Source organism: Balearica regulorum, chromosome 3 (assembly GCF_011004875.1).
Source record: "Balearica regulorum gibbericeps isolate bBalReg1 chromosome 3, bBalReg1.pri, whole genome shotgun sequence".
In the NCBI taxonomy this organism is placed as follows: domain Eukaryota; kingdom Metazoa; phylum Chordata; class Aves; order Gruiformes; family Gruidae; genus Balearica; species Balearica regulorum.
This window is the reverse complement of record NC_046186.1, coordinates 113,297,127-113,324,043: the sequence shown is the minus strand read 5'-3', so window position 1 is coordinate 113,324,043 and position 26,917 is coordinate 113,297,127. Positions and strand designations below refer to the sequence as shown.

At 54.1% G+C, this 26,917-nt stretch overlaps 2 protein-coding genes across 2 annotated transcripts in view; both read right to left on the bottom strand.

Annotated features, from left to right (window-relative positions):
* PTK7 (protein tyrosine kinase 7 (inactive)) overlaps positions 1-19,779 on the bottom strand; it is a 37,687-nt gene extending 17,908 nt beyond the window's left edge. The window contains exon 1 of the mRNA XM_075749548.1: positions 19,646-19,779. Within this exon, the coding sequence (XP_075605663.1) occupies positions 19,646-19,676 (31 nt within the window). The 5' untranslated portion in view covers positions 19,677-19,779. The remainder of the gene's footprint in view (positions 1-19,645) is intronic.
* A 2,152-nt stretch (positions 19,780-21,931) lies between these two features.
* On the bottom strand, positions 21,932-26,884 carry LOC104644202 (heme-binding protein 1-like). The gene is made up of 5 exons (XM_075749560.1): positions 26,589-26,884; positions 26,275-26,360; positions 23,452-23,593; positions 23,126-23,309; positions 21,932-22,968 (listed from the first exon to the last, which is right to left on the bottom strand). The coding sequence occupies exons 1-5, from the start codon at positions 26,755-26,757 to the stop codon at positions 22,794-22,796; spliced, it is 756 nt and encodes a 251-aa protein (XP_075605675.1). The 5' UTR covers positions 26,758-26,884; the 3' UTR covers positions 21,932-22,793.
* Between the last annotated feature and the right edge of the window lie 33 nt (positions 26,885-26,917).

The window sequence follows — 26,917 nt, the reverse complement described above, 5'->3', positions numbered from 1 at the left end:
GGTGAGTCCCTGCCATGGCAGCAAGGCCAAACCTTCATCCTCATCTTCCAGGCTGCAAGGGCATGGGGCTGCATTACGAGCCAGCCCTCAACCCGAGCCGGGTTTTCCATCCATCACTTAATGTGTCCCACACACTCGCCTGGGGACACTCCAGTAGCCCAACCCCATCTGGGTGCTGCAGAGCAACTGTGCAAGCTGAGGAGACCAGGCACCATATCTCCTGCCCCGCCTGACGGGCCGAGTCGCCTACATCTTGAAGCAATCCAAAAATCATTGTCTCCTTGCCTAACGACATCGCTTGGGAATGCAGCCTCAACCACAAGGCCCTCAGCTGCTGCACAGCCCCTGATCCCTGCTGTCTCCGCAGCTCTCTCACTCACCTACAGCCACGCTGGGGAAGCAACAGGCAAGATGGCTGGCGGCAGCGTGTGCCGCAGCATGGCAGCCCCCTCACTGCCCGGCGCACTTGCACTAAGCAGATGTGGAGGAAAGAAAGATGGCTCGGATCTCAGCAGGCGATGGCTAGCCTTGGCAAGTGTTTGCCATGGCTGTGGTGCCAGCAAAGCCAGAAGCACACTGCCCCCAGCCCCACGGGAGATTCATGCTCCCCTCAACCCTGAGCCGCCCACCTCCAGGCATGCCCAATGCCCAGCTCCTGGGCACTTCCTCACCAAGCTAAAAGAGCTCTGTGGACAGATGGCAGAAAGGGAAAAGGAAATAACCCATTTTACTTTGTACCCAAAAGAGCCTAGGTTACCAACCTCTTGAGACACCACAGCTGATGCAAGGATATGAGTAATCCCAAATCTGCTTGCAACCAAACAAGGAATTAAAAGCATGGGAATGGGATTTGGGAGAGGGCTTTGTGCAAGTTTAAGTTTTCCTGGTCTGGAAAACAAGCACTGTGGGGCTTCTGCAGCTTGTAGCCCAGCCCCACTCTTCAGCCAGGCCACAGGAGCGTTACTCTACAGCCTTGCTTCCAGGTGCACTTCCAGCAATGATCACCCTGGTGCAGATCAGCCAGATGTGCAACCCAGCTCCTTTAATGCTCTGCATCTGGAACAGCACATTAGAGGAGCTGCAACTCATCTGCAGTGCCCAGGGCAGCAAAGCCCAGAGCACTCAAACCGCATCCTTCCTCCCCAAAGGGGAAACATCCTCCTCCTTTTTTCCCCTGCCAGCACAAGGGCTCAGATCTGCCCCAGCTGTGCAAGGGGACAGCTGACTTAAAGGAAGCAAATAAAACAAAGACCCATAGGTACCAGGATGCAATGGAAGGAGCTAGCTGCAACAACTGGCACAGCCAGCTCCCCCAAGGAGCTCTCATGGCAGAGGACATGGCTGGCCAGCATCTGTCCTGGCCTCTCGAAGCAGAGGACCTCAAATGCTCCCATGCCAGAGCAGGGGAGCTCACAGCTGTCCCAGCTCCACTGCGGAGCCAGTGTTCCCTGGGGATGCACAACAAGCTTGCAAGCCTCAGCCCTGAGGTGGGAGCTGGATGTATTTACACCACCAGCTCAGCACCCAACTAGACAGAGAGCTTGGTAACACACTGCTAAGCATTTGTTTCCTGACCATTTTCTTTAATAGTTAGCTAAGATGCCATGCTCCCTAGGAAGGCACTGCTGCAGCACACAGGCAGGGAGTCTGCTCTCCCTTGCTCCTCAAACCTGCAGGGCCCTTTGCAACACCCAAGGGGCAAGGAGCACAGCAGCTCACCTGGGGAAGGCCACGGGTACCTTACAGAAACTACACAGTGCACTTTCCTGCAGAGAGGCTGCTAGGCATACAGCTAGGAGAGAGGAAGGTAACCTGGCCAGAGACGCCCTAGTCCCCACCACAACTTGAGGTGGGCAGCGGGAGTAGCCCAAGTCCATCCCCAGGCTGCAGCCCTTCAGCCTTAGACTGAAAGGTCAGGATTAAGAGACACTTTCACCACTTGCTACCAAGCAACCAACTCTGGATGTGTCAGCTAATTAACAAACCTCAGCAAAGCAAGGTGGCAGCAACAGCTATTTGCCACCTGGGAATCCATTGCTGATGTATAACCACCCCACCATATTCACACTATAACCTCTATGCTTCTGCCACTGCCATTGCTCAGATCATTGAGGAAACAAGGCCTCAACCCAGCAGCAACACAAGCTATTCCTCTTTGTTGAGGAATCACTAAGGGAAAAGGAAGGTTTGGATGAGTTAACACACTCTGGACTTGTGTCACTCCGCAGCACTTGCTCCCAGCTCCGTAGACCCGTAACAAGGCAAGAGAGACACAGGCAGAGCATTGCTTTGAAACTGCCATTACATCCCTCAGCAGCATGCTTAGCTGCTCCTAACCCCAAGCAAAACCAACAACCCAGGCCCCGGCTATGAAGACCACCTGGCTCCCTGCAAGCCCAGGGGCAGAGCTAAGGGCCACAAGAAAGGCAGCCTTTGAAGGAAAAGAGCATCAAAACTCAGCAGAAGGGACCGAGAAGCTCACACTCAGGTCCCATGTCCCAAAGGATATGGAAACATAGGATGGACACGGACAGCCCCAAACACAGGATTGATTTATTGCCATGTTCTCTGGGAAAGACATCAGGCCACAGCAGAAGTCTGGTGTCCAAGGCAACCATAGGCATATTTTCAGAAGACCATGACCTGTGCTCCAACCCAAGGCCATAAAAGGCACAGCAGGGACCATGTTAGGGTTTGGGGTCCTGGACTCTCACAGGTTTCAGTAACAAATTCCCAGAAAGCATTATCAAACAGAACTTATATTTAGGAGCAATTTATTAAACATCATTGTCTGCAGACAGCAATTCCTTCTGATGCCAAGTCCTCGGGAATGGCTCCAACGCTGGGGCTTTGCTTTTAGCCACTCTAAGATCAAAGAGCAGCAGACTCTGGGTTCAAGCCCCAGCTTGCTTCCAAAGGCTGGGCAATCAAACCACCAGGCTGGAGCACCCCAAGCTTACTGGTCCAGAGGAAGCACTGAGCCCCCTGTGAGAACAAGGCTCCACTCACTGCAAGCAGTTTTAACTCCTCATGTGCTGGGTGCGCACTCCTCACCAGCAGCTTAGCCCATGCAGGCTTGGCAGCAGTTCCTACAAGGGAGCAACGTTCCAGACACCGAAGCACTGCTAACGCTCAGGACTGCAGCCCTCACCTGACAACCTTTCCTTCTGCTGCTGCCAGGCACAGCATGCACAGCATCATTGTTCCCATTACATCTGGGCCCACACATCCCTCCTTTTCTCCCTCTTCCCCATCCACAATCGTCAGCCCAAGCTGTCAGCAGCATTTCTTTGCTTGCCTGCAGTGCTCAGGCTCCTTTCAACCCAAGCCTCCGCTGCAAACAGCCACGTCTGCAGAGAAGCAAGCCAGCCCTCCCCAGGCCAGTGGAGCCACAAAGAGCAGTATGCAGTAAAACCACTCGCCTGGCCTCTCTGCCACCTCGGCCTGCTGTCTCTGCCATCACTGGACCAGGCAAGCACGTAATACCTTGATCCCACCTTCTGTTCCCCATCCACTGGAGCCCAGAGGATGCAGGCTGCCACAGAGCAAGTAACACGCACCAGCATCTGCTCTTTGTCCTCGCGAGGCTCTCGGTGAGCACAGGGCCCCATACAGACCTCCCATTCATGGCTTGAGCAAGCCATGTGTTTCCTGGCACAGTTCATTATGAACATGCTCCTATAAAAGCAGATTTTTGGCATGCCAGGACTGGGAACAACACATGGGTCAGCTTTTCCTCCCCTCCTGGTCACAAACACAGAGCCAGCAGGCTTATTTGCGCCAGCTGAAGCTGTAGAAGCAGGCAAGAAAAATCATGAATGCTTAGCAACACAAGCGACCCCTGTGCCTTGCGAGCTGGTCCCTATAGCCACATAAAGCAGCTGCTCAGAGCATGCCTGCTCCACACACAGTCTATTCCACTGCTTAGCAGATACCGCGGAAACAGCGGCCAAGCCAAACACCCAGAGAGATCTGCATCTCCAAATGATTTCCAGCCAGCACGATCCTCTGTACAAGAGGTTCCAGTTGAGAAAGCCTCTCAGACAGGTAGAGTTGCAATAAACCACTCTCTCCCACCAGACCAGATGGAAATGGTTTGATGCAGGCAAGGAGCTCTGAACATGGCAGGCTTGGTCTGATCAAGTCCAACATCTGGAAAGTCTTTGGGCATCCATCATATACGCCTTTTAAAACTACATTGTTTCCCATTCCAGTTAAAGTAAAACCAAAAACTCCCTTTGCACCCAGGAAAAAAACCCCAATCATTCTTACTGGAGTCCCCAGCACAAATGGATGGGTACAAAACAGCATTTCCAAGAAATGCTCAGCTAGAGTGGCTTTGGCTTCATGAGCCGGAAGGAACTGCACCCGCACCGTGGAGCTCCAGGTCTAGGGTAAACCTGGTCATACTGGGGTGGATCAAGACAACGAGGGACTTGGGAAAACATTGTCTATTTGCCCCTACATTTGTACCAAACACCTAGATCTAACAGCCCTGCTCTGAGAGCATGGGTCTGCTCGGACAACCACCAAGCTTCTCTGGTGGTTTGCTCCAGACTTGCAGAAGACACAATGACTGCACACAACCACTTCATACCAGTTATCACACCACCATACAGGTCATGCATCTAGTTCTTCTCCACATGCTCCATGGAAGGTCATGTCAAACCAGCCTGTAGCACAGCCATTTGCATCCATGAGCTAAGTTTCAGTTGCAAAGCGCCCAGATATACAGCCTTCCAGGTGAGAATTTACTGATACAGAGGAGAAACAATCCAGGATGAAAATAAGCACAGAGACATCCTCATTGTGTAACAGCTAGGGGCATCTGCTCATCCCACAGTACTTGGCAGTTTCACTTGGGTCCCAAATGGAAACTGCAGAGCTGCTCCACTCTTTCCTCACCTCCATCGCTGTGTGCCAATGCAAGATTACATCTGCCCAGATCCTGGCCACCCTCATGGACCCCACCAGGAGCCCTATGATGTATGGCAGATGCAAACCCTTGTTTGTAAACATCTTGGCTGCTGGCCTACAAGTGAATGACAATTGCTCTGCAATGGGGCTTCAGCCTGAGCTCGTCCCTGGTGGCCCACAGCACCTCTCTCCACTGCCCTCTGTATGGAGGGGTGCTTTTAAACACAGGCTCCAAGCAAGCATTGAGAAGCCAACTCTGCCCTTCAAACCAAGCTTTAGAATTAAGAAAAGCCACAACCACTTAGCACAATTCCCATTAGCCTCTCCAGAACTGTTTAGAGAGGCTACAAGCTGTGGGGGATTTTCTCCCCCGTTGTTAGCAACTCTCCCTGCCCCTCCCCACCCTTCAGGGCTCAGGATCCCATCCTTGGGAACAGCTAAGCCCAATTTCTGAGCAATTATTGCAAGAAACCAGAACAAAGCCACTGGGGTTTGAACACTGTAAATCAATTGCTGGAGCAAATGCTGAGGCAGTGCTTGCAGTAACGCGCTGGGGTGCAGCTGGCCACGGGAAGAGCTCACCGCCACGCACAGCGGGGAGGTGCCTGCAGCCTCCATTGCGCACAGCCCCCGAGCAGGCAGGAACTGCTCACATATGTGCCGCAGGAGAAAAGACCAGTGTAACTGAGAAAAAGACTCAGCACAAGGACAGTGAGCCCAGGTACCCAGCTGTCGACTCCTGATGGCTGACGGCACGTGCCAGGACAGCCAGGCGACTGGGGCACTGACCTCACTCATCCACCCAGTTCAAGTGAGTTTGGGGTTCCCCACTTTCTGTTCCTCATGCTGCCCATCCTGGTTCCGCAGCACAGACCCTCTGAATCCCAGCTCCCTCCCCAGCCACATGCCCCTCAGGCTTGCCTCCTCCAGGACCATCCCAAGCTCAGTTTCCTAACTCTGCCATTGGAGCTCTGCAGCCTCTATCCTCCACAGCTCCCTGCCTTCCTCCCTGCACTGGCAGCAAGCAGAGCCAGGCAGCAGGATAAGAGAAGAGCCACCCCAAATCAACATGGCACGATAACCTCTGGTGTCAGGGACAGGGCAGTAGTGGGGAGCGAGGTCCAGGGCATTTCCCACTGCATGAGCTAGCTGCTGCCCTGGCAATGAGCAGGAACAACAAGGGTGCTACTCTGTGGCCACAGAGTGATGGGAACATTGCAGGAGGTTCCTCCTCATTCCCAAGCAGAGCAGGGCTGCTGCCAACCAATACCCCACTGCAGGCTTCCTTGGGCTGGTGGGACAGCCACCACGCTGTGCAGTTTGTTTCCAAGGCTGAGGAATTCACAGTCTCTCCTGACATCTCGGCACCTTTCTCAAACAGGGGGAAGCTGGGGCAAACCAGGGAAGTCCCAGTAGTAGACAAGCTCCTTGGCTCCTTGCAACAGCTGAGGTTGCTGAACCAGAACAACTGGCCTTGGCCTCAGAGGAGGCCCCCATCTGTCCTGGGAATGGGTCAACACCTAAGCCATGCTCTACAGCAGGCAGCTAAAACAGCCGCACAGCCGTTTACTCACTCCCCCCCCCCCAGTGGAATGGGGAAGAGAATAAAAAAGGGGGGGGGGGGGGAGTAAAGCTTGTGGGTTGAGATAAAGACAGTTTAATAGGACAGAGAAGGAATATAACAGTAACAAAGAACAATATAAAACAAGTGCTGAACAGCACAATTTCTCATCACCTGAAGCTGATGCTCAGCTAGTTCCCGAGCTGCCCTGCCTCCCAGTCAACCCCCAGTTATATACAGAACATGACATCATATGGTATGGAATATCCCTTGGGCCAGTTTGGGTCAGCTGTCCTGGCTGTGTTGCCTCCCAACTTCTTGCGCACCTCCTGCCTTCTCCTTGGCAGGGCAGCATGAGAAGCTGAAAAGTCCTTGACTGCTTGGCAACAACTAAAACATCAATATGTTATCAACATTATTCTCATCCTAAACCCAAAACACAGCACTATACCAGCTGCTAGGAAGAAAATTAACTCTATCCCTGCTGAAACCAGGACACATCTGTTGCAAAAGGAGGCAAGGGCATCCCTGGGGGTACACACCAGTCCCAGGGAAAGGATGCCATTCTGTTGGGCCACTGAGGCAACTGGGTGGTCCCAGGCCCCTAAGAGAAGCCCAGGTACCCTTCCCAAGCCCTCACCCCAGAGACCCAGCCTAGGCTATGAGCGCAGTGCAGCTAGGAGGAAAATAGGGTAGAGTTAGCAGCCAGACCACAGCTTCTCCTGCCCAAATGCATGCTGGCGGCTGCCTGCACCGCTCAGCCTCTGGCTTGTGGAGAAGAAAGCTTGCTTTGGTTGGGCAGGTGGGCCCATGCCTGCTTGCTGAGCAGCACAGGCAGCGGTGGCAATAGGACCCCCAGAAATGCCAGGACAGTATTTTGGTGGCAGATAAACAGAGACAGAGTGAGTAAAACAAGTGAGACAGGAAGGCCACGAGCCCAGTGCAGGAGCTGGGAATCCTGCTGGCTCAATTAAACCATCTTTAATGGTGCGTCAGCCAAAGGCTCCCAAGCAGACATCACCAGCTGAGCTGCCAAGCTCCAGTGAGAAACACAAATGCTTCAAGAGTGACTCAGCACTAGCAACGCTTGCTGCACCCACAGATCCCGCCAACCAACTCTCCCAGGCTTGCTCAAAACCCTTGAGCGATTCCCTGGCTTCCTCAGAAACACTGATTTATAGCTGATGTGTGCAAGTGGCAGCGCATGGCAGGCAGGAGACACAGCTGATGTAGAGGCTGAGCTCTCTGGCCGGTACAGCAAAGGTATCGCATGTTTCTCCCATGAAAGGAAACATGGCAGACAGGCACCAAGTGGAGCCAGGATGAGCCATGTGCTCCCTGTGCAGTGGCCTCAAAGAACGATGCTTCCCCCACAGTTTAAGCAAGGAGCACGTGAGAATGCAAAGGTTTACCAAGCAAAACCCCTCTGGTGGCAGAAGAGAGCCCAGGCGGTGTAGAATAGCTGGGCAGGTCCTGCAAGCAAGGAAGAGCTGCAACAGAGCTGCCTCCGGGCTCAGGGGTCCTCGCCCCAGGGCTGGAGGTGAGACCCTGCGGCCATGAGGCCACATTGCTTCACCCACAGGGTCTGTGTGGCTGAGAACTTGTCCCATGGTAGTTGGGGCCAACACCTCCAGGTATCACAGGAGCATTCTCTGCTACATCCCTGCATCCCTTCACTCAGGCTGAGGGCTGAAGGCTGACATTGCTCCTGCCACCCCAAGCCCTGCCAAGAGGGATTCCTCCACAACAGTGCTGTGTGTGTGGAAGGAGCCCCTGGCCAGGGCTTCACATTTTTCCTGTTCCAGCTGAAACGTCACTCCAGGAGATGATGGGAAAAACCAGAACAAGCTCCATAAAGCTGCCTGGTGCTTCCCTTCAGCAAACAGGAGCCCCAGCCAGCCCAGAGAATGGAAACTCAGGCTGCAGAGACAAAAGAGGGATGCGGGGGGGGGCGGGGGGGAGGCCGCGGCAAGGGAAGCAGTGTGAAGAGAAACAGCATGCACACAAGGCCTCCAAGCAAAGCCAGCTGCTTCATCAACACACTGTCAGAGAAGACAAGGCTGCTGCTCAGAGCCGGCTCCTCTCCATGCAGCGAGGCCATTGGGTGAGCACCCAAGCCAAGGCTGCACTGGGTATGGCACGTTCCTGCCAGCAAGCCATCCTTGCTCTCCCAGGCCTGTGTGTTGGAGAATGAAGCGGATTTGGCACTGAAGCTGCTTGAGGGAGCTGCTTCTCTGCATGCTGCCACCCAACCCACTGGAAGGAGGAAAACCCTCCCAGTACCACCCAAACCTGTACTGGTTCTCGGATGTGCTTGGCCAGGACATCTTGCAGAACTTGCTTTCTGAGGAGGCCAGGTGGGTTACCACCTTACCTGGCAGACCCCAAGCCAGACATGGCTCACCAACAAGCTCCACAAAACCCCCGAGAGCAACACAGCAGGGACAGCAGCTGGGGGGCAGACTTGGGGGAGTGAGGGTGTAGACAAGAACTCACATCTACACCAGAGCAAGTACCCTTGGTGTTCCCCTCTCCATTTTGCCAACAGCTATATTACATTATTTGTCTGGTCCTGTGTGGAGCCAGGAGTTGGACTCGATGATACTTATGGGTCCCTTCCAACTCAGGATATTCTATGATATGCTTACACTACCTACAGGGACTTCAAGCCCACCCACAAGCAACTCTCCAGCCCCAAGGAGGACTCTGGGGACAAAGGGACAGCTGCACTCCTGAGCCTTGCGTGCAAGCAAGCAGACAGGGAGCTTATTTATCTCCCAAGCCCTGCTCTGGGATAAATATTTTAAATCTCTCTGCAGGTCACGGCGGTATATTTACAGCTAAGTTTCCCTTAGTTATCTGCCTGCAGAGAGAGACTCAGATGGATTTGCCAGGAAGATCCAGCTGCCCAAGCTCTCCAGACAGTTTATAGCTCATGGGAGAAATGATTCATACAGTTCCATAGACTTGAAAATGACACCCATGCCATGGCAACTGCTGCAGGGACTCAGTTGTGCACCCCTGCATGCAGCTGCCTCTGCATGGCCCACCCACAAGCATGCATCCAGCCACTCTGCCTTACCAGGAGCAAGGGGATGACACTACACAGGGGGGCAATCCTGCAGCCGGACTCCCCACAGAGCAAGGCTGCGCCATGGGTCCAGCTAAGTGAGTGAGTCTCTGAAGCACCCGGCTTTGCCACTTGGTTTACTGCAGGTTTGACCTGTTTGCTCCCCTCCTATAGGGAAGTGAAGAAGCTCCCAGGAAAGGCACTCCCAACAACACACACCAACTTTTCCTAGCAGTCACCATGATACTGCAACATAAAAATTGTTCCGTGCATCCAGCAGTGCCAGAGACAAGTGGAGCTGCCAACAGGCATTGAAGAGACACCTGAAATGGGCCTCACTCCGCTGGCTGCAGTGGTGCCTCTCCTATTTATATGGGCTCTACGCTACTGGGTTTTGACCTCTGCCCACATCTGAAACTTGCAGAGGAGGGACTGGCTGCCCAGGGCTCCTCTCTGTGTTTGTACCATTTCTGTGTCACCCCTCAGGAGCATTTCAGTGACACTAGTTAATACCACCCGCTGTGCATTGCACATCCATTTTCAGTCTATGTGGCACTGTCTTCCTCCTGACTACAAAGCATCATCCTCAACTCCCCATATCTGTCTCCAACTACACCCTACAGGTCTGCAGATTTCATCCAGCTCCTTCTCTTTTCATTGCTGGAAAGCTGAAAACCAGCACCATTTCACAATCAGCATTTATGGTTGTACAGGGCAGTGCTGCTGTCCAGGTATGGCCCAGGACCTGCCTCCTGGGGGAAACATCACCAGGGAGGCTGGATCTGCAGTATCACCTCTGAAAGCAAAGACAGCACAGAAAGGAACAGCTCCCTGTTTATTTTCATTACAGCCATTTATGAATCTATATTAAAAGCCACAAAAATAGGAAAGTAGACAGAGAAGCTAATATTTCCTCTGCTCATGCAATATTAATTAAAAGGTAGCTTCTCTATGAGACATTGCTACATTACCTCTCAGCTAAAAACGGAGAAGTCACTGAGTGGGAAGAATATGCAAGCAAGGCACTTTCTGGAATACTTTTACGAATCAATAACTAGGCAGAATGCTTGTTACAGACAGTGACAAATTAAAGAAAACCTCAGGTGTAATGGACTTGCAGATACAGAAATTCATACTAACCAAATCTCCCTGAAAAACAAGTGCTTTTCTCCATAGTGGCAGGACAGCTGATTCCCAATGTATCTGGAGAACAAATAATTCTTACTGGACGGTCACTAATCCATCAGTTCGCAGAGCACCAGGACATCCTAAGCAACCAAATGGCAATGAAGCACACAAACAGTGGCAACAGACACCCAACAACCAGGTCCTGGAGAGTAATAAGTTGTGCTGAGATATCTGCAGGTGCCTGGCTGCTTGGCAATCCAGGTAAAATGGATTGCTCCATTAAACCCATGGCACGTCTTTGTCTGCAAGCCATGCAGAGGAGCATCTCCAGCCAGCAAGAGGCAGGGCCAAATCCCAGCAAGGCCACAGGAACACAGTGTGACACCGAAGGATGCCCAGGATGACACTCTTGTTTCCTGGGTGCTTATTTCCTTGCCAAAATGGTAACCATTCAGATTAATGGTTTCTGCTTCAGGCCACATGATTTTGAGATTTTTTTTCCTTAGCTGAGTGAAAGAATTCTTATTAAAAAGTCTCTGATTTACAAGAACCACCTGAACATCTCAGCAGCCCTGCTCTGATTTCTCATCACCTGTCTTGAACTGTGAGCCTGGCTCAAGGAGACAAGAGCAAACTCAAGATACGATGAGAAAAACACAGCCACACCTGGCAAAACAGCAGCACTCAGAGCCAGGCATCAAAGAGAAGCTGAGCAACAGGGAAGTTGAAGAAGGGGGTAAGTGGCATGCCATGGGGGGTCTGGATACAAAAGAGGAACTAGTAAGAGGGGAGACAGGAGGCACAACTGGAAAAGGAACAGCTGCACATGGGCCAGAGCAACAAGGCAGCAAGACAGAAGCAGGACCTGGGCAGAAGGGTCCATGCTGCTGTGCCAGGTGAGGCCCCAGCAAGCAGCTCCTCCACTTATGTACCTGAAGGCTGCAAGCACACACAACGTGCAGGGAGAGCCATCAGGAGCTAACTCAGCAGAGAGCGTTGCCTTCATAGCTCAGCTTTTGCTTGGAATACAGTGGATAAACATCTGTTCAAACCTGGCTGGAGGAAAGGGTGATCTCAAGACAATCGGCTGACATCCAGCCATCTCACTGCTACAGAAGGAGGCTTGGCACAGGAACTGGCCACTTGCATAGCACCTACCAGGTGCTCCGAGATGTCTCCCAGGCTCCCAGTGTTCACAGCAGGCAGTACAGAGGGATAGGAACAAAGAAAAATGCCAAGTAACTCACAGGAAGCTCTGTTTTCTTTGGTCCAAGACAATCTGCACAATTCTCCAAGTGCTGCAGGAGACTTTCAGTGTCAGACCCTCTCCAGGACAGCTGCAGAGGCAACTGAACCACTCATCCTCACCAGCACAAACCCATTTATGCTCCCATGGATGGTTCGGGAGAGGTGGATGCACTGCCCTGTGTGGCACCCAACAAGACTATGTTTTTATCTTCTCTGATCTTGTCTTTTTGTTGGGAAAGAAAAAAAAAATACCCTTCCCTCCTGAAAGCTTCCCACTGACACAGGCACTGCCAGTGACTTCCGTGCAGCACCATGGAGCAGCTTCACACCGCACAAGTGATGGGCCTCCCCGGCAGAGCCAGGACACACACCAAAGCTGCATGGAAAGCAATAAAGGCACTTGCAAGCCACAGCTTGTCCTGCCTTTAACCATTTGGAGAGTCACTGCATGTTTTGGAATCAAAGGCTTTCTTTGTGCTCTTACAGAAGCCAAGGAGCAACCGTAATGAGGAGAGCATTTATAGTTGGTCTTAAGCAATACCGTGCCTATCTTGTGCGAGCATCACACTCAACAGCAAGGACAACCCCGCACAGAGCTGCCCAAGGCACACAATCCTCCCCTCTGCAGCCAGAATGGGGCTTGACCTCCTTGTGCCATGGCTCTGGGGACAGAGCCCTCTGGCTTGGGCTGACGGAGGACAGAGCCAACTCGCCAGTGTGCCCACATTGACAGCAGTAGGGTGATGTCTTGGCTGTTTTTCAGGGTGGCCCAAGCTGCACCCAGGCACAAAATCCTGATGCTGGGACAAACCTCATCTCACAACAGCATCTCAGAAGAGGAAAAGTTATAAAGCCTGTCACCTTAGAGCTACCCTGAAAGCAAATACCTGTCATTAGCACTGAGGTCTGAATGCAAAGTGCTCATGGACACTCCTCTCCACCACCACAGGAGTCATCTAGGGACTGAATGTAGGTCAACCAGGGGCTGAAATACAAGTAGACTTCTAATAATCACCCAAATCCCAGCCCCTTCCCATACCAGCTCCCAGCACAAGCAGCAAACCTCTGTGTGTCATTGCTTTCTCCCAGCCTGCAACATCTCACTTTCCAGAGCGGGAGGGTTCACACACCCAAAGTCCAATACTCCACGTTCCAGACAGGAGTCTATTCCTATCAGTTCTCCTCATTCATCATCCTGCACAATATGAACACTGATCCAAGACATCCCAACCTCACAGAAGTCCAAGACCATCTGACAGTAGTGGATTCAATTCACACACCAGGGGCCCTGTGCACCCCAGTCCACAAATACCAAAGTTCCTGCCTGCTCCATTCAAATCACAGCTTAATTTGACAAGGAGAAGACAGGCTATTGGCATCCCACCGGCAAGCTCCATCTCACACAAGGAATCATCGGTTAAAACCAGTCATGCCTCCTCTCCAGACACACAATTTGTGTGCACCCACTGTGCAAGGGGACAGGGAGCACTCAACACTGCAACGTTCCACCCCCCGCCAAGTCCTAATCTGAATTCTCCTGTGATTGGATCTGGATAGTTTCAATTTCTGCTCTCTGGGGCACCTGGACACCTCAGCATCCATCTGTTCACTATAAACAGGAACATTTAAGTAGTGACCTGGGCCTCGCTTCGATGTCACATAACATTTTTAAGGATTAAAATGAGTTTTCAAAAGAAGTCCTTGCAGAACAACTTCAGAGGGTCAAAATCAGAGAATACTGGATGGATTTTTGAAAGCTGACCAAATCAAAGGAACAGCCCAAGCAGTCTGCAAAGAGTATCAACAAAAGCACCTACCCATCAACCTTCCCAAAGTGCTCTAAGACAAGTAGGCTCGGGAACGGCCCAAGCTGGGCTGGCACACCAAAACTCCTCATCCCAGGCACACAGACCAGGCTTTCAGAAGCTTGCAAACCACTCTGAAGTCCCCTTCACCTCTCTCTTGCTGATCAGACAGCACGTATTAGTTACCTCTCAGAGATGAGGAAAGTAGTCTGTTCTGTGCACAGAGATTGCTTCCCCCAAAAAGGCAAGGCTTAATTTAAGACTAGAAGTACTGTACGGCTCAGCCTTTAAGCTCAGGAAAAACATTTTTGTATTAAATTTAAAAAAAAAAAAGCTGGCAAGAGCAAAGAACGGAGCTGGAGCAGCAGTCAATGAAAAGCACATGCGCTGCAGACCTGGCTGCCAACACAAATTGATGCTTTGAAACAAAGACCACTTGTGTCTGGCTTGAAGATCTTCCACAGCTACTCAGCAGGGGCTGCACAGATTAAAAGGAGATACAGGTAAACATAGGAGAACAGCACTTGCTGCCAAGTACTTCCCCAGAACAAAGGAATGACCCAAAATGGAGTCCCTGTCTTGATGGGGTGGCATGGGTTCATCCCCACCGCAGTGCAACGTGCGAAAGCAGGCAGAGGCAAGAGGAAACACTGGACAAAACTTTGGAAAAGACTCTATCCAACCTGATTTCAAGCAGCACCCAGACCCACAGACACACAATCTGGACCCAGAGAGCTGCAGCTGCTTAATGGACTGAATGTGCCTCCAACCTCAAGAGCTTCACTACAACCAGCCTGCACCCATCTCCCATGGAGGAGACTATCCAGAAGAAATCCCAGACAACTATTCTTCCACCGCTCCACTCCTGGAGACCACAGACACTTGTGAGCATCCTGCAAAGCTTCTGTTGCACTCCGGTCTAGTTCCCAAACCAACCCACATCCGTATAGACATGCCTTGCAAGCCTCTCCTCCTTCCCACTGCCTGCACAGTGGAACGTTCAGAAGGCACAGGAAGAGTGAAACAGGAGATGGTCTTCCTCATGATGATCGTTCAGTCTGGCCCTTTTTTGTTTAGGGACACCAGCTGTCTGGTCTAAACCAAACAGCAATAGCAACAGTTCCCATCACAATGCAAGGTGGATTTGCTGGCACCGTACAACTTGAGAGGTGATGGGACGCTGCTCCCTCATATAACACCCAATAGCAATGCAGGAAAGCAGACCCTGGATCACATCCTCCCACAACAGGCAAGGAAGAGGAGAGTGAGTGAGCTGACAGCTCACACAACCAGCACAGCAGATCCTGACAGGGTCAGGTAGGATGGAGGAGGTGGAAGCACAGGATCCTGCTCAGACCACATCCTCCAGAATCAAAAAGCCGTGTGCTTGCTTTCTTATGCTGTGGTTCAATAGCTTTGGCATTAGGAAGGGAGCAAACAGCTTCTAAAAGACCCCACGGTCCCCCACCTTACTCACGCTCCCTCTGAACGACCTCCCTAAAAGGCAAGAGATGCACAACGCATCTGGACTGCTGAAAGCTCACAAGGACATCAGGAACAAGACGTGAACCACATGCAGAGCCTCCCAACCACAACAAAGCCCAAGGAACAGCCCCTGCTCTGCCAGGCAGCCCCATGAAAAGCGTGAAAACCTGCAGCATCCCTATCTGCTCCCTGTCAGGTCTCCCTCAGAAAACAAGTCCTTCCATGCCCAGCAGTGGGATTGCTTCTTCCAGGCAAGCTGGCACAGAAGGTATGCTACATTCAGAGCACAGGCCTTTAACGCCCCTGCACAATATAACATCTGCTTTTCTAACAGAATAAAGGCATTTACAAGCAGTTCTTGGGTGCCACCTTCCAACATCCTCCAGGCAAGGAGCAGGACATGGAAACAGGACACCCAGCACGGCACCTCTGCCCAAGAACCAACACATTATGAATTGTCAAATTGTCATTTCTTCATCTCCCTTCTCCCTTTCCCCCAAGAAACAGTTCATTTCTTATAAAGGTAAAAGATACTACACTTGCTCTTCTCCCACCTCGGGCATGACCAACCTTCTCCGGTAGGTATCACCATGTTGAAGGCCCAGGGAGGTGAATTGGTACAGCTGCCTCTTTCACTTACACAGCAAAATCCACTGTGCTAGTTCGCAGCTTTTGCAAACACCCCCCCAAACCCAATGTTAACAGCCCGTGCAACTTAAATCCTCCTAAAGGACAACGTTCCTGTCCATCTGCCAAGCATCTTGTCAGCCTCACTGCCCTCCAGGCCTCCAAAGACCTGCCTGTCCCAGCCCATGAGACCGCCACTCATGTTACAAGAACGAGACCTGTTTCCTTGGGGTCTGGACAATCGCATGTCCTCCGATCTCAGGGGAATTTCACTGCAAACACCACAGCAGCAGCAACTGCCTTCACAAAGAGCACGTTTGTACCCAAGTCTGTCTGCTGCTAAATAAGCATTTGTTCCAAGCTCCCAAATATTGAAAGCAGTGGAAACACCCACTGCTGATGTGAAATATTTTGCATTCCAGACCTGAGAGCTACGCTTGAAAATGTTCAGAGAGGAAAGAGTGTTTATTCACTGGAGAGAGGTGTAGGTCCAGCTATTTATTTAAGTCCACGTGTGCTTGCTGGAAGACAGCTTTGATCTTTGCAGCTCAAATAGCAGATGAATTGCAATGAAGGGAAGAAAAATATTAGTGTAAAGTTCCCCTAGTAAATACCTGTAACCAGGCCTCACAGGCTTCAGATCTTTTTTAAGTGCCTTATCGCTTACAGCCAGACTGGCCCTTGCACTCTTGCCCACTGCCCCAAAGCCAGGCTCTTCTCTTCCCACTCCTTTCCTAACTTCTTTCCTCCATTCCCCTTGGGCTCCAGAGCCTTTAGAGAAAGTGCAGCCTGCCCCCCCCAGGACACATATGCCTATCTGCTTGGATGCAACATGTACCAGCCTTTAGTCAAGGCGAGACCGATCCATCTGAGCAACACGCAGACACATGGTGCCATCCACCCACCTCTCTTGAGCAAGAGGGCTTCAGCAGGCTGGGAGGAAACATGCTCCTTCATGAGCAAGACCATTCGTCGCCCAGCATGCAACTAAACACAGGTGCTTGCTGCAGTTTAAACATCTGCCCATCTGCCTCTGGAAGATGGTCTCATTCCAGATCAATTAAGAGATCAGAGGACATCTTTAAAGCATGCAGAACATGATAACCCTCTGGCCGGTGCCAGTTCTCAGTGGTCCAGGACCCACCGTGCAGACAAAGAAGTGCCTACAGCCATGGCTATGGAGTTGCCGAGCCTTTGAAGCTCCTCCACATTGGGGTTACAGCCTGCCCAGAGCACTGCCTGTGCACAGCCAAGTCCCAAGGGGGATCACATGCTTTACAAGAAAAGAACAGTATTGGCTTGTCACCGCTTTGCCCCAAAACAGCCCAGAAATGTGCTGAGCAGCACAGCTTTTTGGCTGCTGAAGGAATGCTCACTCAGATCATAGTACTTGGTCTGGCTGCAGAGGACTTGGAGCTGCTGGAAAATAGATGGCAGCTTCAGCTCAAAGAACGAAAGTCATCCAAGTTGTACTATTGGAAATTTATTTTGGACCCTTTAAACACAAGGAATTCTCAGATCCTACCTGATCTTCTTTAGGAACAGGCTTGCTAGCGAGCACAAGCAAAGCACTGCCATACAGAAACATACAGCTCAACACGGGACATGGAGGCACTTCCAGAACAAAACAGACCTTTGGGGGGGGGGAAGGTTTTTTTTGTTTGGGGTTTTTTTTTTCGGTTGGGTTGGGGGTTTTTTTCAGTTTTAAAGAAAAGTTGACTCAGCAAATATTCCTCTGCTAGCATTTCAACCACATGTTCCAGCAGAAGTCAGCACACATCTGGCACGCTGCAGTGTCATTGCCAGAAAGATCACAGCTTTGCTGAGCAACGGAAATGGAGGAACAGCGACCAGCAGTCCAGGCACCAAGCATTCCTGGAACATATACGTGGCAATGGAGGATCACAGAAAGGACCCGCATGTGCCATGGATACCCCACACTTCCCAGCCCTCTCTCCAAACAGCATCCACAGGCAAAGGGAGACACTGCCCTGCAATCCACAAAACTAACCGCTAGCCCATAAAACCTAGACATCAAACTGTACGCTTCGGCCACATTGCTGGTGTCTGAGATTTTTTACAGCGTCCGTGAGCCAGACGGAGCACGTTCCTCCCAGTGCTGTAGGACACGGTCCTGCTGAGCAGGAGAAACAAGGAGGAGAGTATGTGCTTGGAGCAGCACAGAAACTCCAGCAACAGGACAGGGGAGCATGCTGGCAGGAAAGGTGGCAGACAGCCCTCATGGGCAGGCCTGCACCTCCCAGCTGCCCGCGGCAGCACGCTGGCAGGTAGGCGATCATGGGTTCAAACCAGAGTCCAAGCAAAGCATGCACTCCCCCTCCAGAAACAGCCTTGCCAGGAGGCTGCCAAGCAATCGGCAATTACAGTGCTAATCAGCTAAATAAGTGCTGCTTTTCGTGCTTATCAGCTGTAAATTGGACATTACTCGCAGCCTGGCAGCAAGTCTCAGCCAGATAGCATCCTGGCGGACATGCAAAGAGCAGCAGTGCTATAAATACTTTTCCCTCAGAGGCAGTATCCTCCCGTTCATCCCTAGGTGCTAGACTAAGATCACTCTTGATTTTGCAGCAGAAACCACAAAGCAAACTGTACAATTGTGCACGGTGACACAGAAGGGACCACAAGTGGGTATGGGCAACATGCCCCCAAAGGGGGTGAGAAACAAGGCAGTGTGGCGTGGGGGGCATACGCAGGACCCTCCAAAGCCAGGCTGGAAACCCCCATGGCTTTCATGCCACTGCTAAAACCCCGGACTCCTTGGGCAAGGAAAATGGTGGTAGGAGGCCAGCAGGGAGAAACACCATGGAGCAGCATGAGGGAAGGGAGGTTTGGGCCTTGGAAAGCAGCAGCCAGGAAAATCAACCAGAAACCTCTGTGCCACCAATGACGATGGCAGAGCTGGGAACAGGCAGCAAGGCTGGCTCACACCCTGCACAGCATGGAGGGTGGGATGAAAGGGGATGCCTCATCTGGATGTCCTCAGCAAGGGAGAGAACCCCCTCCACAGTTGGGAGGTAGCCCACTATGTGCCCACTGTTTTTTTTCCTCCGAGTTTTGATCTGCTTAGATTTCAAGGGAAAACCACGCACTAGTGCACACAAGTAGCCTTCTTGGTGTCAGCCCTCGCCACAGGGCCCGGGGACGCGGCGAGTCGGGGCCGAGCCCAGCGAGAGGGGGCTGCAGGAGCCACCTCCCGGGAGCGCCGCTGCTCCGGGAGCGCCTGCTCGCCATCTCCCCGACGGCAAACGTCTGGCGCATTTGCATCCGAGTTCATTTAAGCGCAACGCTCCCCCTTACGAGCGGGCGGGCAGGGCGAGCCGGCGCACGCCGGGGAACGAGAGCCGGGGCGAGGCGCTCCGGCGACTCCCGCAGCGCAGCGGGGCTCCGCGGGGCAGGGGCGCGGCCGCCCGCCGGGGTCGAAGCGACGGGGCCCCGCGCAGCTCTCGTTCCGCGCCGGAGCCCCGCGGGTCGAGCGGGCCCGTCCCGGGCCGCCTGGCCCCGTAACCGCCGGGCTCATGGGAACCCGAGGGGCCCGGACCACCGAGGGGCCCGGACCACCACCGGAGGGCTCGGTCCAGGAGGCTGCCGCGCGGCCTCCACCCCCCGGGGGCGGCGGCCGCGGAGCCCCTCTGCCTCCGCCCACGGCCCCAGCGCGGCCCCACTACAGGCGCCGAAGGGGGGGGGGGGGGGGGGGGGCGCGAAGCCTCGCCACCGCGGGCGGGCACCGGGACCCGCATCCCCAGGGCAGGAGAGGCTGCGGCGCCTGGCCCAGCCCGCACTCACCCAGCACCAAGAGCGCCCGCACCGCCGCCATCCTCCGCGCTGCTCCCCGCCGCGCCGGTCAGTCAGTGCGCGCCCGTGGCCATGCCGCCGCCACCGCCCCCCCTGCCGCCGCCGGGAGGGGCTTCCGGGGGGCGGGGCGGCCACCGGAAACCGGGCGGGGCCTGGGCGGTGGGCCGGGAGTAGCGGGGCCCCGTGGGCCGGCGATGCTGGAGGCGGAGGGGCAGACCGGGCCCCAAGGGCCGCTGGGGAGCTGCGGCGGCCGCCGAGCTTCACTGGCACGGGGGGCGAGAGGTGCGCCAGGAGGCCCTGGGCTGGCCGGCTGGGACCCCCGCACCGCTGAGCAATGGGCGCTCCCTGCTCCTGTCCACAGGGAGCCCCAACGCAGGGTGTCCGGAGCAGCAAGGAGGCAACAGAGCTCTCCTCCCGCCAAGGAGCTACTCACAGATGGACTGTTGGTTAATGGTAGAAGCTCCCCATCTGTTCTGTTGTTGAGACACCCTGTGAAAAGCACAGGGCAGTTGGGAGCTAGGAACTCTGCACCCTGCTACAGGCAGAGGGGTGTATGCACAGCCCCAGCTCCACAATGCATTGCCTGCTCCTTGCTGCTCCTCCACATCGCCCAAAGTCAAGGCACAACAGTGCAAGCTGGCATGGCTACCTGCATGGTGCAGGCCGGAGGCCTCCCTGCCTGACTGAATGCCTCCCGTGGAGCCTGCTGCAGCCCTGTGCCACCAGCTCTGGCAGTTGCAGCTCTGAACACCAGTTTTCCAGCTGGTTTGTTGGCCCTCCCAAATTCTGGCTGCTTTTGGTACTGTGTGGAAGACTCACCATCAGACACCCCACAGCATCCCCAAGAGCGCTGCTGAATCCATCACAGAGGATGCTGAAGCCTTGACTCAGCAAAGCCTGAGGCACGGGACTGGAGCGTGCCTGCTGCCCTGTGTGGTGGTGCAAGCCTGGAGCTGGACCAGAAGCCCCTACCATTACCACCTCCAGCAGGACCTGTGAGACCACAGAGCTGCTCTAGCAGGACCTGTGGCTGTGCGGCTTTGCCAGTAGCCGCAGACCAGTCCCCTCTCATAGGGAAGCCACCACTTCCTGTCACAAAAGGCTGTTCTGGTTGTGGTTGGGGACCAAACAGCCTCAGAGGAAGTGGTAGCCTATTCAGCAAGCTCTAGAAAGTAAGATTTACTTCCACCTGGATGCTCAGGGCAAGCAAACAAAGCAGCTGATGTGCAGTAAGAGGAAGGGTCTCAGACCCACGCATGCTGGCTCACTTTGCTCGCCCACTGATGCTGAGCCACCTGATCCCAGCCTCACATAAGGGAATTGCTTCTCCTTCCCCAGCAGGGAAGCGAGCACAGAACTGCTGATCCAGGTATCACCATTCTTATCTGAGGAGCACTTGCCACATCAGCCCTCAGAGCTGCAGGCTGCCGCAGCACCTTCCCAGCCCTGCCTGCCTTTAGTGCCCCAGGGACAAGAACTGCACCAAAAGATACCCAGGGAACCACTGTCTGCTCTTGCTGTGCTTTCCCAGACACTGCCTGAAGCTACATACCCTCCTCTTTGAGGGAGCAATAACATGCTCAGCCCTGCTCTCCTCACAGCCACAGGCTGGGCAGCCAGGCTCTCTTGCTGCCAGATGGCAGGCCAGCCTGGACAGGGCAGCAAACAGACTGGAGAATGGAGTGGCAGAAGCCACCTGTAATGCTAGGGCAATGAGACCACAGAGCTGGGCCTGACCTTTCCCTCCCTTTCCCCCCTCCAGCTGCATTGTAGGGCCAAAGGGCCAGAGCTAGAGTTTGAGCAGCAGCAACAGGAGGCAAGGCACACAGCACACCTCTGGTTATGGCAGGAACTGGGTCAGCAGCAGCCAGAAGTCCCTCCACACTGAATCAATTAATCACATCCTTGCAAAACTATGCCAGTTCCTGCAGCCAACCAGCACGATGTGCAGTCACCTACAAATTCTCAGGTGTGCAGTACGGTCAAAGGAGCCAACTTTTTGCACAGGGGAAAAACGAGGCTAGAGCAGACCCCATCCAACAGAAAACCGCCTTACCTGCGGGGGAGCGTGGCCACAGTTGTCTGTAGCAGCAATGTAAGCAGCCTGTGCTTTGCTGTGCCTGGCTGAACCCAGGGCCATAACCTGGGCAAACATTACAGCCCTTCTAATTAGCCACAGCTTTGCAGCCTGGAGCACCTTGAGGAGGGAAAGAGCAAGGTTCTTCCCAAGCCAACCTGGGTACCCCTTGTCCCCACCATCAGTGATCTGCAGCTGCAGTGGTTTGAGCTGGGTTTATTTACTGTTGGCACTGCTAGCTTCCCCCAGGAAAGCATGACAGTATTCATGGATGTGAAACTCACCGATCAATGCACAACACAACACACAGTGGTGCCGCTGCTGCTGCCGTCAGGACCTGTCCCTCTCAGCTTGCAGCAGGTCGGCAAAACAGCACCCACAACTGATGGACAAAGGCTGCCAGCGCCCCGGTCCTGGCTGAGGGATGGTGACTGACAGCCAGGGAGGCACCCCACAGCCCAAACAGAGCCACCCCAGCAGGAAACGTACAGGATCCACATCATGCTTGTCGCGAGCCCTTTTCCCCTTTGAACCCCACTGTCCCTGTAGCAGCATTTTAGCAGCTCCATTCAAGACAGGCAGCCACTCTCACAGGAAGCAGGCCAGAGCCCAGAAAGTGCCCCACATCTCGTACAGAGTCATTTGCCTTCTAGACACCATCAGCTTGTGACTGTCAACCACAGGCCCCACTAGCGTGCCTGGCACAGCTCTGCAACCCCAGCTCAGAGCCGAGAGAAGCCCAGGTCAGGCTGGCACATTGCACAAACCCACACAGTTATTGCCATATGTGAGCCCCCACCACGTGCTTCCCACCAGGAGCCTGCTGCAGAGGCTCTCCCCAGTGCCAGCTCCAGCCTCAGCTGGTCCCCGCAGGGGCAGGTGAAGTGCTAACCAGGCAGGTTTTCCCCTGGCTGGGCCCTCACAGCAAACCCACCCCGCAGTCTCCCGGTCTGTCGTTTTGTGGGTGAATGGTGGGTCAGGATGTGCATTCGTCTCCTTTGGGTCAGAACTGCCATCTACACCAGGTCCAGTCACAGGACGGTTTGCGGTCACAGAGGGGACTCACTCTGCTCGGCAGATGAACCAGATCTCGTTGCGACGCTGAGGGATGCTGGGATTTTCATAAGCAGCTATGATGTAGGTTTCCCGGAGCACAGTGTCTGTGGAGCCCAAGAGCTCCCAGAAGACACTGATCTCTCGCAGAATGGTCTCCTCTGTGGTCATCCCGTAGAAAACCCTGCAGCAAAGGGAACAATGTAAGCAACAGAGCCAGCACATTCCCCCTTCCCACAGCCCAAGGGCTCCCATCCCTCTGCCCAAGGAACCACAGAGGCCATGCAGGGAGTTCATACACCTCTGCTGAGCTGAGAAAACACCTCTGGTGCTGGGGTCACCTGGTTATAACCCGGAGTGGTGCCCTCTCGGTGATGTGGATTTCGGGGTCTGTGGGAACAGGGGGGTTTTGCTGGAACTCTCCCGGGAGATAATAGGCAGTTATGACCTCACGCTCCAGCTTGGTCCCCTCCTTGGTCAGGTGGATTTCATTGAGCACTGGGACTGTCATGCCCAGATAGCAACCTGGAAGGAGGTAGGAAAGCAGTGGGCACAGTGAGACAGCTGGGTCAGTGGCAGCAGCCCTCCTCCCCACTCCAGACAAACAGTGGCAGGGCCCTCCCTCTGTGCAGCCTGCCAGCGCCCTCCAGCCCCTGCCTGCACACACCTACAGAGTTCTCCTTGCAGATGTAGCGCATGAGCTTCATGAAGCTCATGGAGATGCTCTGCTCATACATGGGCTCCCCCTTGGTGACACATGCCCACTTCCCAGCTGGGTACTGCCGCTCCTCGTAGGCTGCTTCCTCGCACTGAAACAGGCCACAGACAAGCCAAGTCAGAGTTAAGCATGCTGACAACACTGCAGCACTCAGGTGGCAAAACCAACACTGACAGGCAGAAAGTGGGGAGACAGGACCCTGGCAAAATGAGACCCCCTGCTAGTCAGTGATTGGCAGGAGAGGCCGGAGAAGGCGAAGGGAACTGGCGTCACGTGCACCTAGGAAAAGGACACTTAACAGCACCAGGCAAAAGTCAGCAAAAGGAAAAGCACAGACAGAAGACAGGGTGCAGGGAGGCTTGGAGGCTCCTGGCATGCACATGGAATGCAGCACATCCTCAGCAGGGGGCACAGGACTTTCTGCTCCTCTCCAGCTGCTGTCCTGCCTACTCACAAGGATGTTCCTCATTCCAGGCACCCAAAGGCCTCCAGTAAGGTTGATATGATTCTCAGGTGCAGTGCCTTTTCCCTGGAGCACTGCATGCACAGAGGATAACAAGCAAAAAGACTCCTGCCCAGCAGAAGGGAAAGTCTGGCAGAAGAGCTCTTTAGTATCCAGAGGAGCTGTGAAGGTTGTAACAAAACTCCTCTCAGATCCTTCTCCCATACCAAGAAGTGACAGGAGGAAGGACAGACACGAACCCAGCCGGTGCAGAGGGGACAGCTTTGTGGGATGAGTCAGAACCTCTATTTCCAGCACAATTGCCCCGTCTTCTGCACAAACCCAACACAGAAGGGAAGGCAGGGGAGAGTTGGGAAATTGCATCTAGATCTGCTCATAGTTCAGCTCATGGCATGGTTATAACCACAGGTACTGCATAAAGAGGGGCTGGGAAGTTGTTGCCAGCACCTATCTTCCTGCTCTCAGCTTGTTCTTCAGCCAGATTAAAGTGGTCATGAGACAGCCTTGCTCCGCAGAGCTCATGGCACCTGGCCAAACTTCTGTGCTTCACAGCTGTGTTGGCAGTGAGTGAGCCAGGAAGTTGTGACCAGCCTCAACACTGAGTGCAGCCTCTCTGTGCCTCCACCCAAATCAGGTCTCTATTCAGAAAGCCAAACCAAAGGCAGAAGAAAGGCATCTAGGCTGCTTGTGTACATCAGTAGGGTGCCAGGAAGAAAAGTGCCCCAAAACACTGCAGGCCAGCCAGCATTCACCCTCTAGATAGGGCCATGCCTGCTATGCTATTGTCGCACCGAAAAGCGGAACAAGAGCATTTTCCAAGCAAGGAAACCACCAGTCCCTCTAGACTATTTGCAATTCTCATCTGCCGCACCATCTGCGAATAAACCTATCAACCCAGCAAGGCATGGTGTCTGGTCTTCCCCCAGCCTGATCCTTATATTAACCACCACCACTCTAGAAGATGAGACTTGACCATGAGAAAGAGCAAAGAAGCTTCACGCAGGCTCAGTAGCAACATGTTGCTGTGACGTAAGCTGGGGAATTTGACTGAGTACAAGGCTCTGTAGGTGACACAATAATTCACTTGCTTTCAAGAGGATGAGGGCTTGTAGTACTGACAGCCCAGGAGGAGCAAGCAAATACTAATGACCTGTCTGAGCCTGGGAAACACGTCCTTAAGGACCCCAGCTCCGAAGTCCCCTCAGCACTAATACCAGGAAGTCACTCCTATCACCTCACCCAGCCCCAGAGTCAAATTCCAAGAATCCTCCTCAGGCACAGAGGGGATCCCAAAAGGAACAAAAGATCTTCAGGCCCAACAAAGTCTTGGGGCCCCATTCCTGCCTGGGATCAGCATAAGTACAGAAGAACCCAGACTAAGTCCCTGGGACCCAGAAGAACAGGGGAAGAGGGAGTGTGGTGAAGCCCCAGTTCAGAGCTGCACAACCTGCATGCTCAGATGTGTTTTACAGGTCGGAGTGCTGGACCTCAGCCCAGAAGAAATTGGTTCAGCTCTCCTCATACAGAGGACAATTGACAGACGTCGTCTTGGTAGCAAGCCCAACCAAGCCTGCAGAGACACAGGAACCAGTCTAACAAGTGCTTCTTCACAGTTATTTCTCAAAGCTCAGAAGCACCCTTTTGTATGAGAGATGAGAGGAGATGTGCAACTTAGCCAGCAAGAACAGGAGATCTTCAGGCAGAAGCTACCATGTTTGGATTGGCAGTTGTGACAAACAACACCACGTGCTCAGGTCTGACAGCCAGGGCTACAGGCCCTGTGTTCCCCACAGAAGCATCCCTAACTTGTGTCAACTGAGATCTCGAGCTCGACCAGTAGCCACGTAACTAGCACAAACACAAACCCAGCAGGACTTTGAGCTATGCAACAAGATGCTTTGAGCAAGGCAGGGAGCAGGGTCTGAACTAAAAATTCACTCTCTTGGACGTGCCCACCCCAACAGAGCATAGGTTGGTAAAGGAAGCAGCTGGAAGCCAGGAGACCACAGAAAGCAGCAAGACCATTCCGATGTTAAAATAAAGGCTGGGAAGTTGAGCGCTGCCGTCACTCAACGTAGAAGAAGATGCAGGAATGGCAGAATGCTGCACCAATCCAGAGTTGCCATCCTGGCTGCAGTGCTTCTGCAGAAACCTCTGCAAGGCCGGTGTATGCAAGCCGACACGTGGCCACCTTCTCTGCAAGGAAGACGCTCTTCCCGCTCCCCAGGCTGGCAGCGGCACCCGCAGCAGCCTCACCACAGGCTGGCAGTGGACGAAAACCTGGGTGTGCAGAGAGGAGCAGGCCTCACCTTCTCACGCTGCGAGAGGGTAATGTACGGCACGGGCTCGCGAGCCTGGTTGTGCCGGGTCATCTGGACGATCGGGCCTGCCATGTCTGCAAGGCAAAGCACAGGAGAGGGGAGGCTCGCCCAGGCTGGAGAGCAGGAATCCCGCGGTGCACCGGGCCCGACCTGCCCACCCCCGGTAGGTGCCGTCGGCCCCGAAGCCGGCTCACGGGGCGCTGTCAGCCCCCGAAGGGCACCCGCCCCCGCGGCCCGGCTCAGGGCCCCTCCAGGCTGGCCCGGCAGCGGGGTCCCCCGCCGCAGCGCGGCTCGGCGCTCACCTGGGGGCAGGCTCACTCGGTGCGTGCTGGCTACAGCCTCCCAGTAGGCGAACAACCGGCCCCGCTGCTGCTCCTCCTCCTCCTCCTCGTCGTCGTCGTCCTCCTCCTCGCCGCCGGCTGCGGCCTCCTCGCCCAGGCCATCCAGGTCCTCCAGCGTGATGCGCGCCATAGCCCCCCGCCGCCGCGCATCCGGAAGCGAGCGATACGGCGGGCAGCGCCCCACCGCCCCGAATGACGTCACAGCTGTCGTCACGAAGCCGCCCCCTCCTGCGCCGGCGGGCTCGCAGCGAACGCGTCCGGCTCCGCGCCTGCGCGTCGCCGCTGTTTTC

Excerpts from the sequence above, each read along its gene's own strand:
- LOC104644202 (XM_075749560.1), bottom strand. The coding sequence starts at position 26,757 with ATGGCGCGCATCACGCTGGAGGACCTGGATGGCCTGGGCGAGGAGGCC. Across the intron at positions 26,361-26,588 it reads CCGAGTGAGCCTGCCCCCAG|ACATGGCAGGCCCGATCGTC; the intron begins GTGAGCGCCGAG and ends TTTGCCTTGCAG. Across the intron at positions 23,310-23,451 it reads CTGCAAGGAGAACTCTGTAG|GTTGCTATCTGGGCATGACA; the intron begins GTGTGTGCAGGC and ends ACCTCCTTCCAG.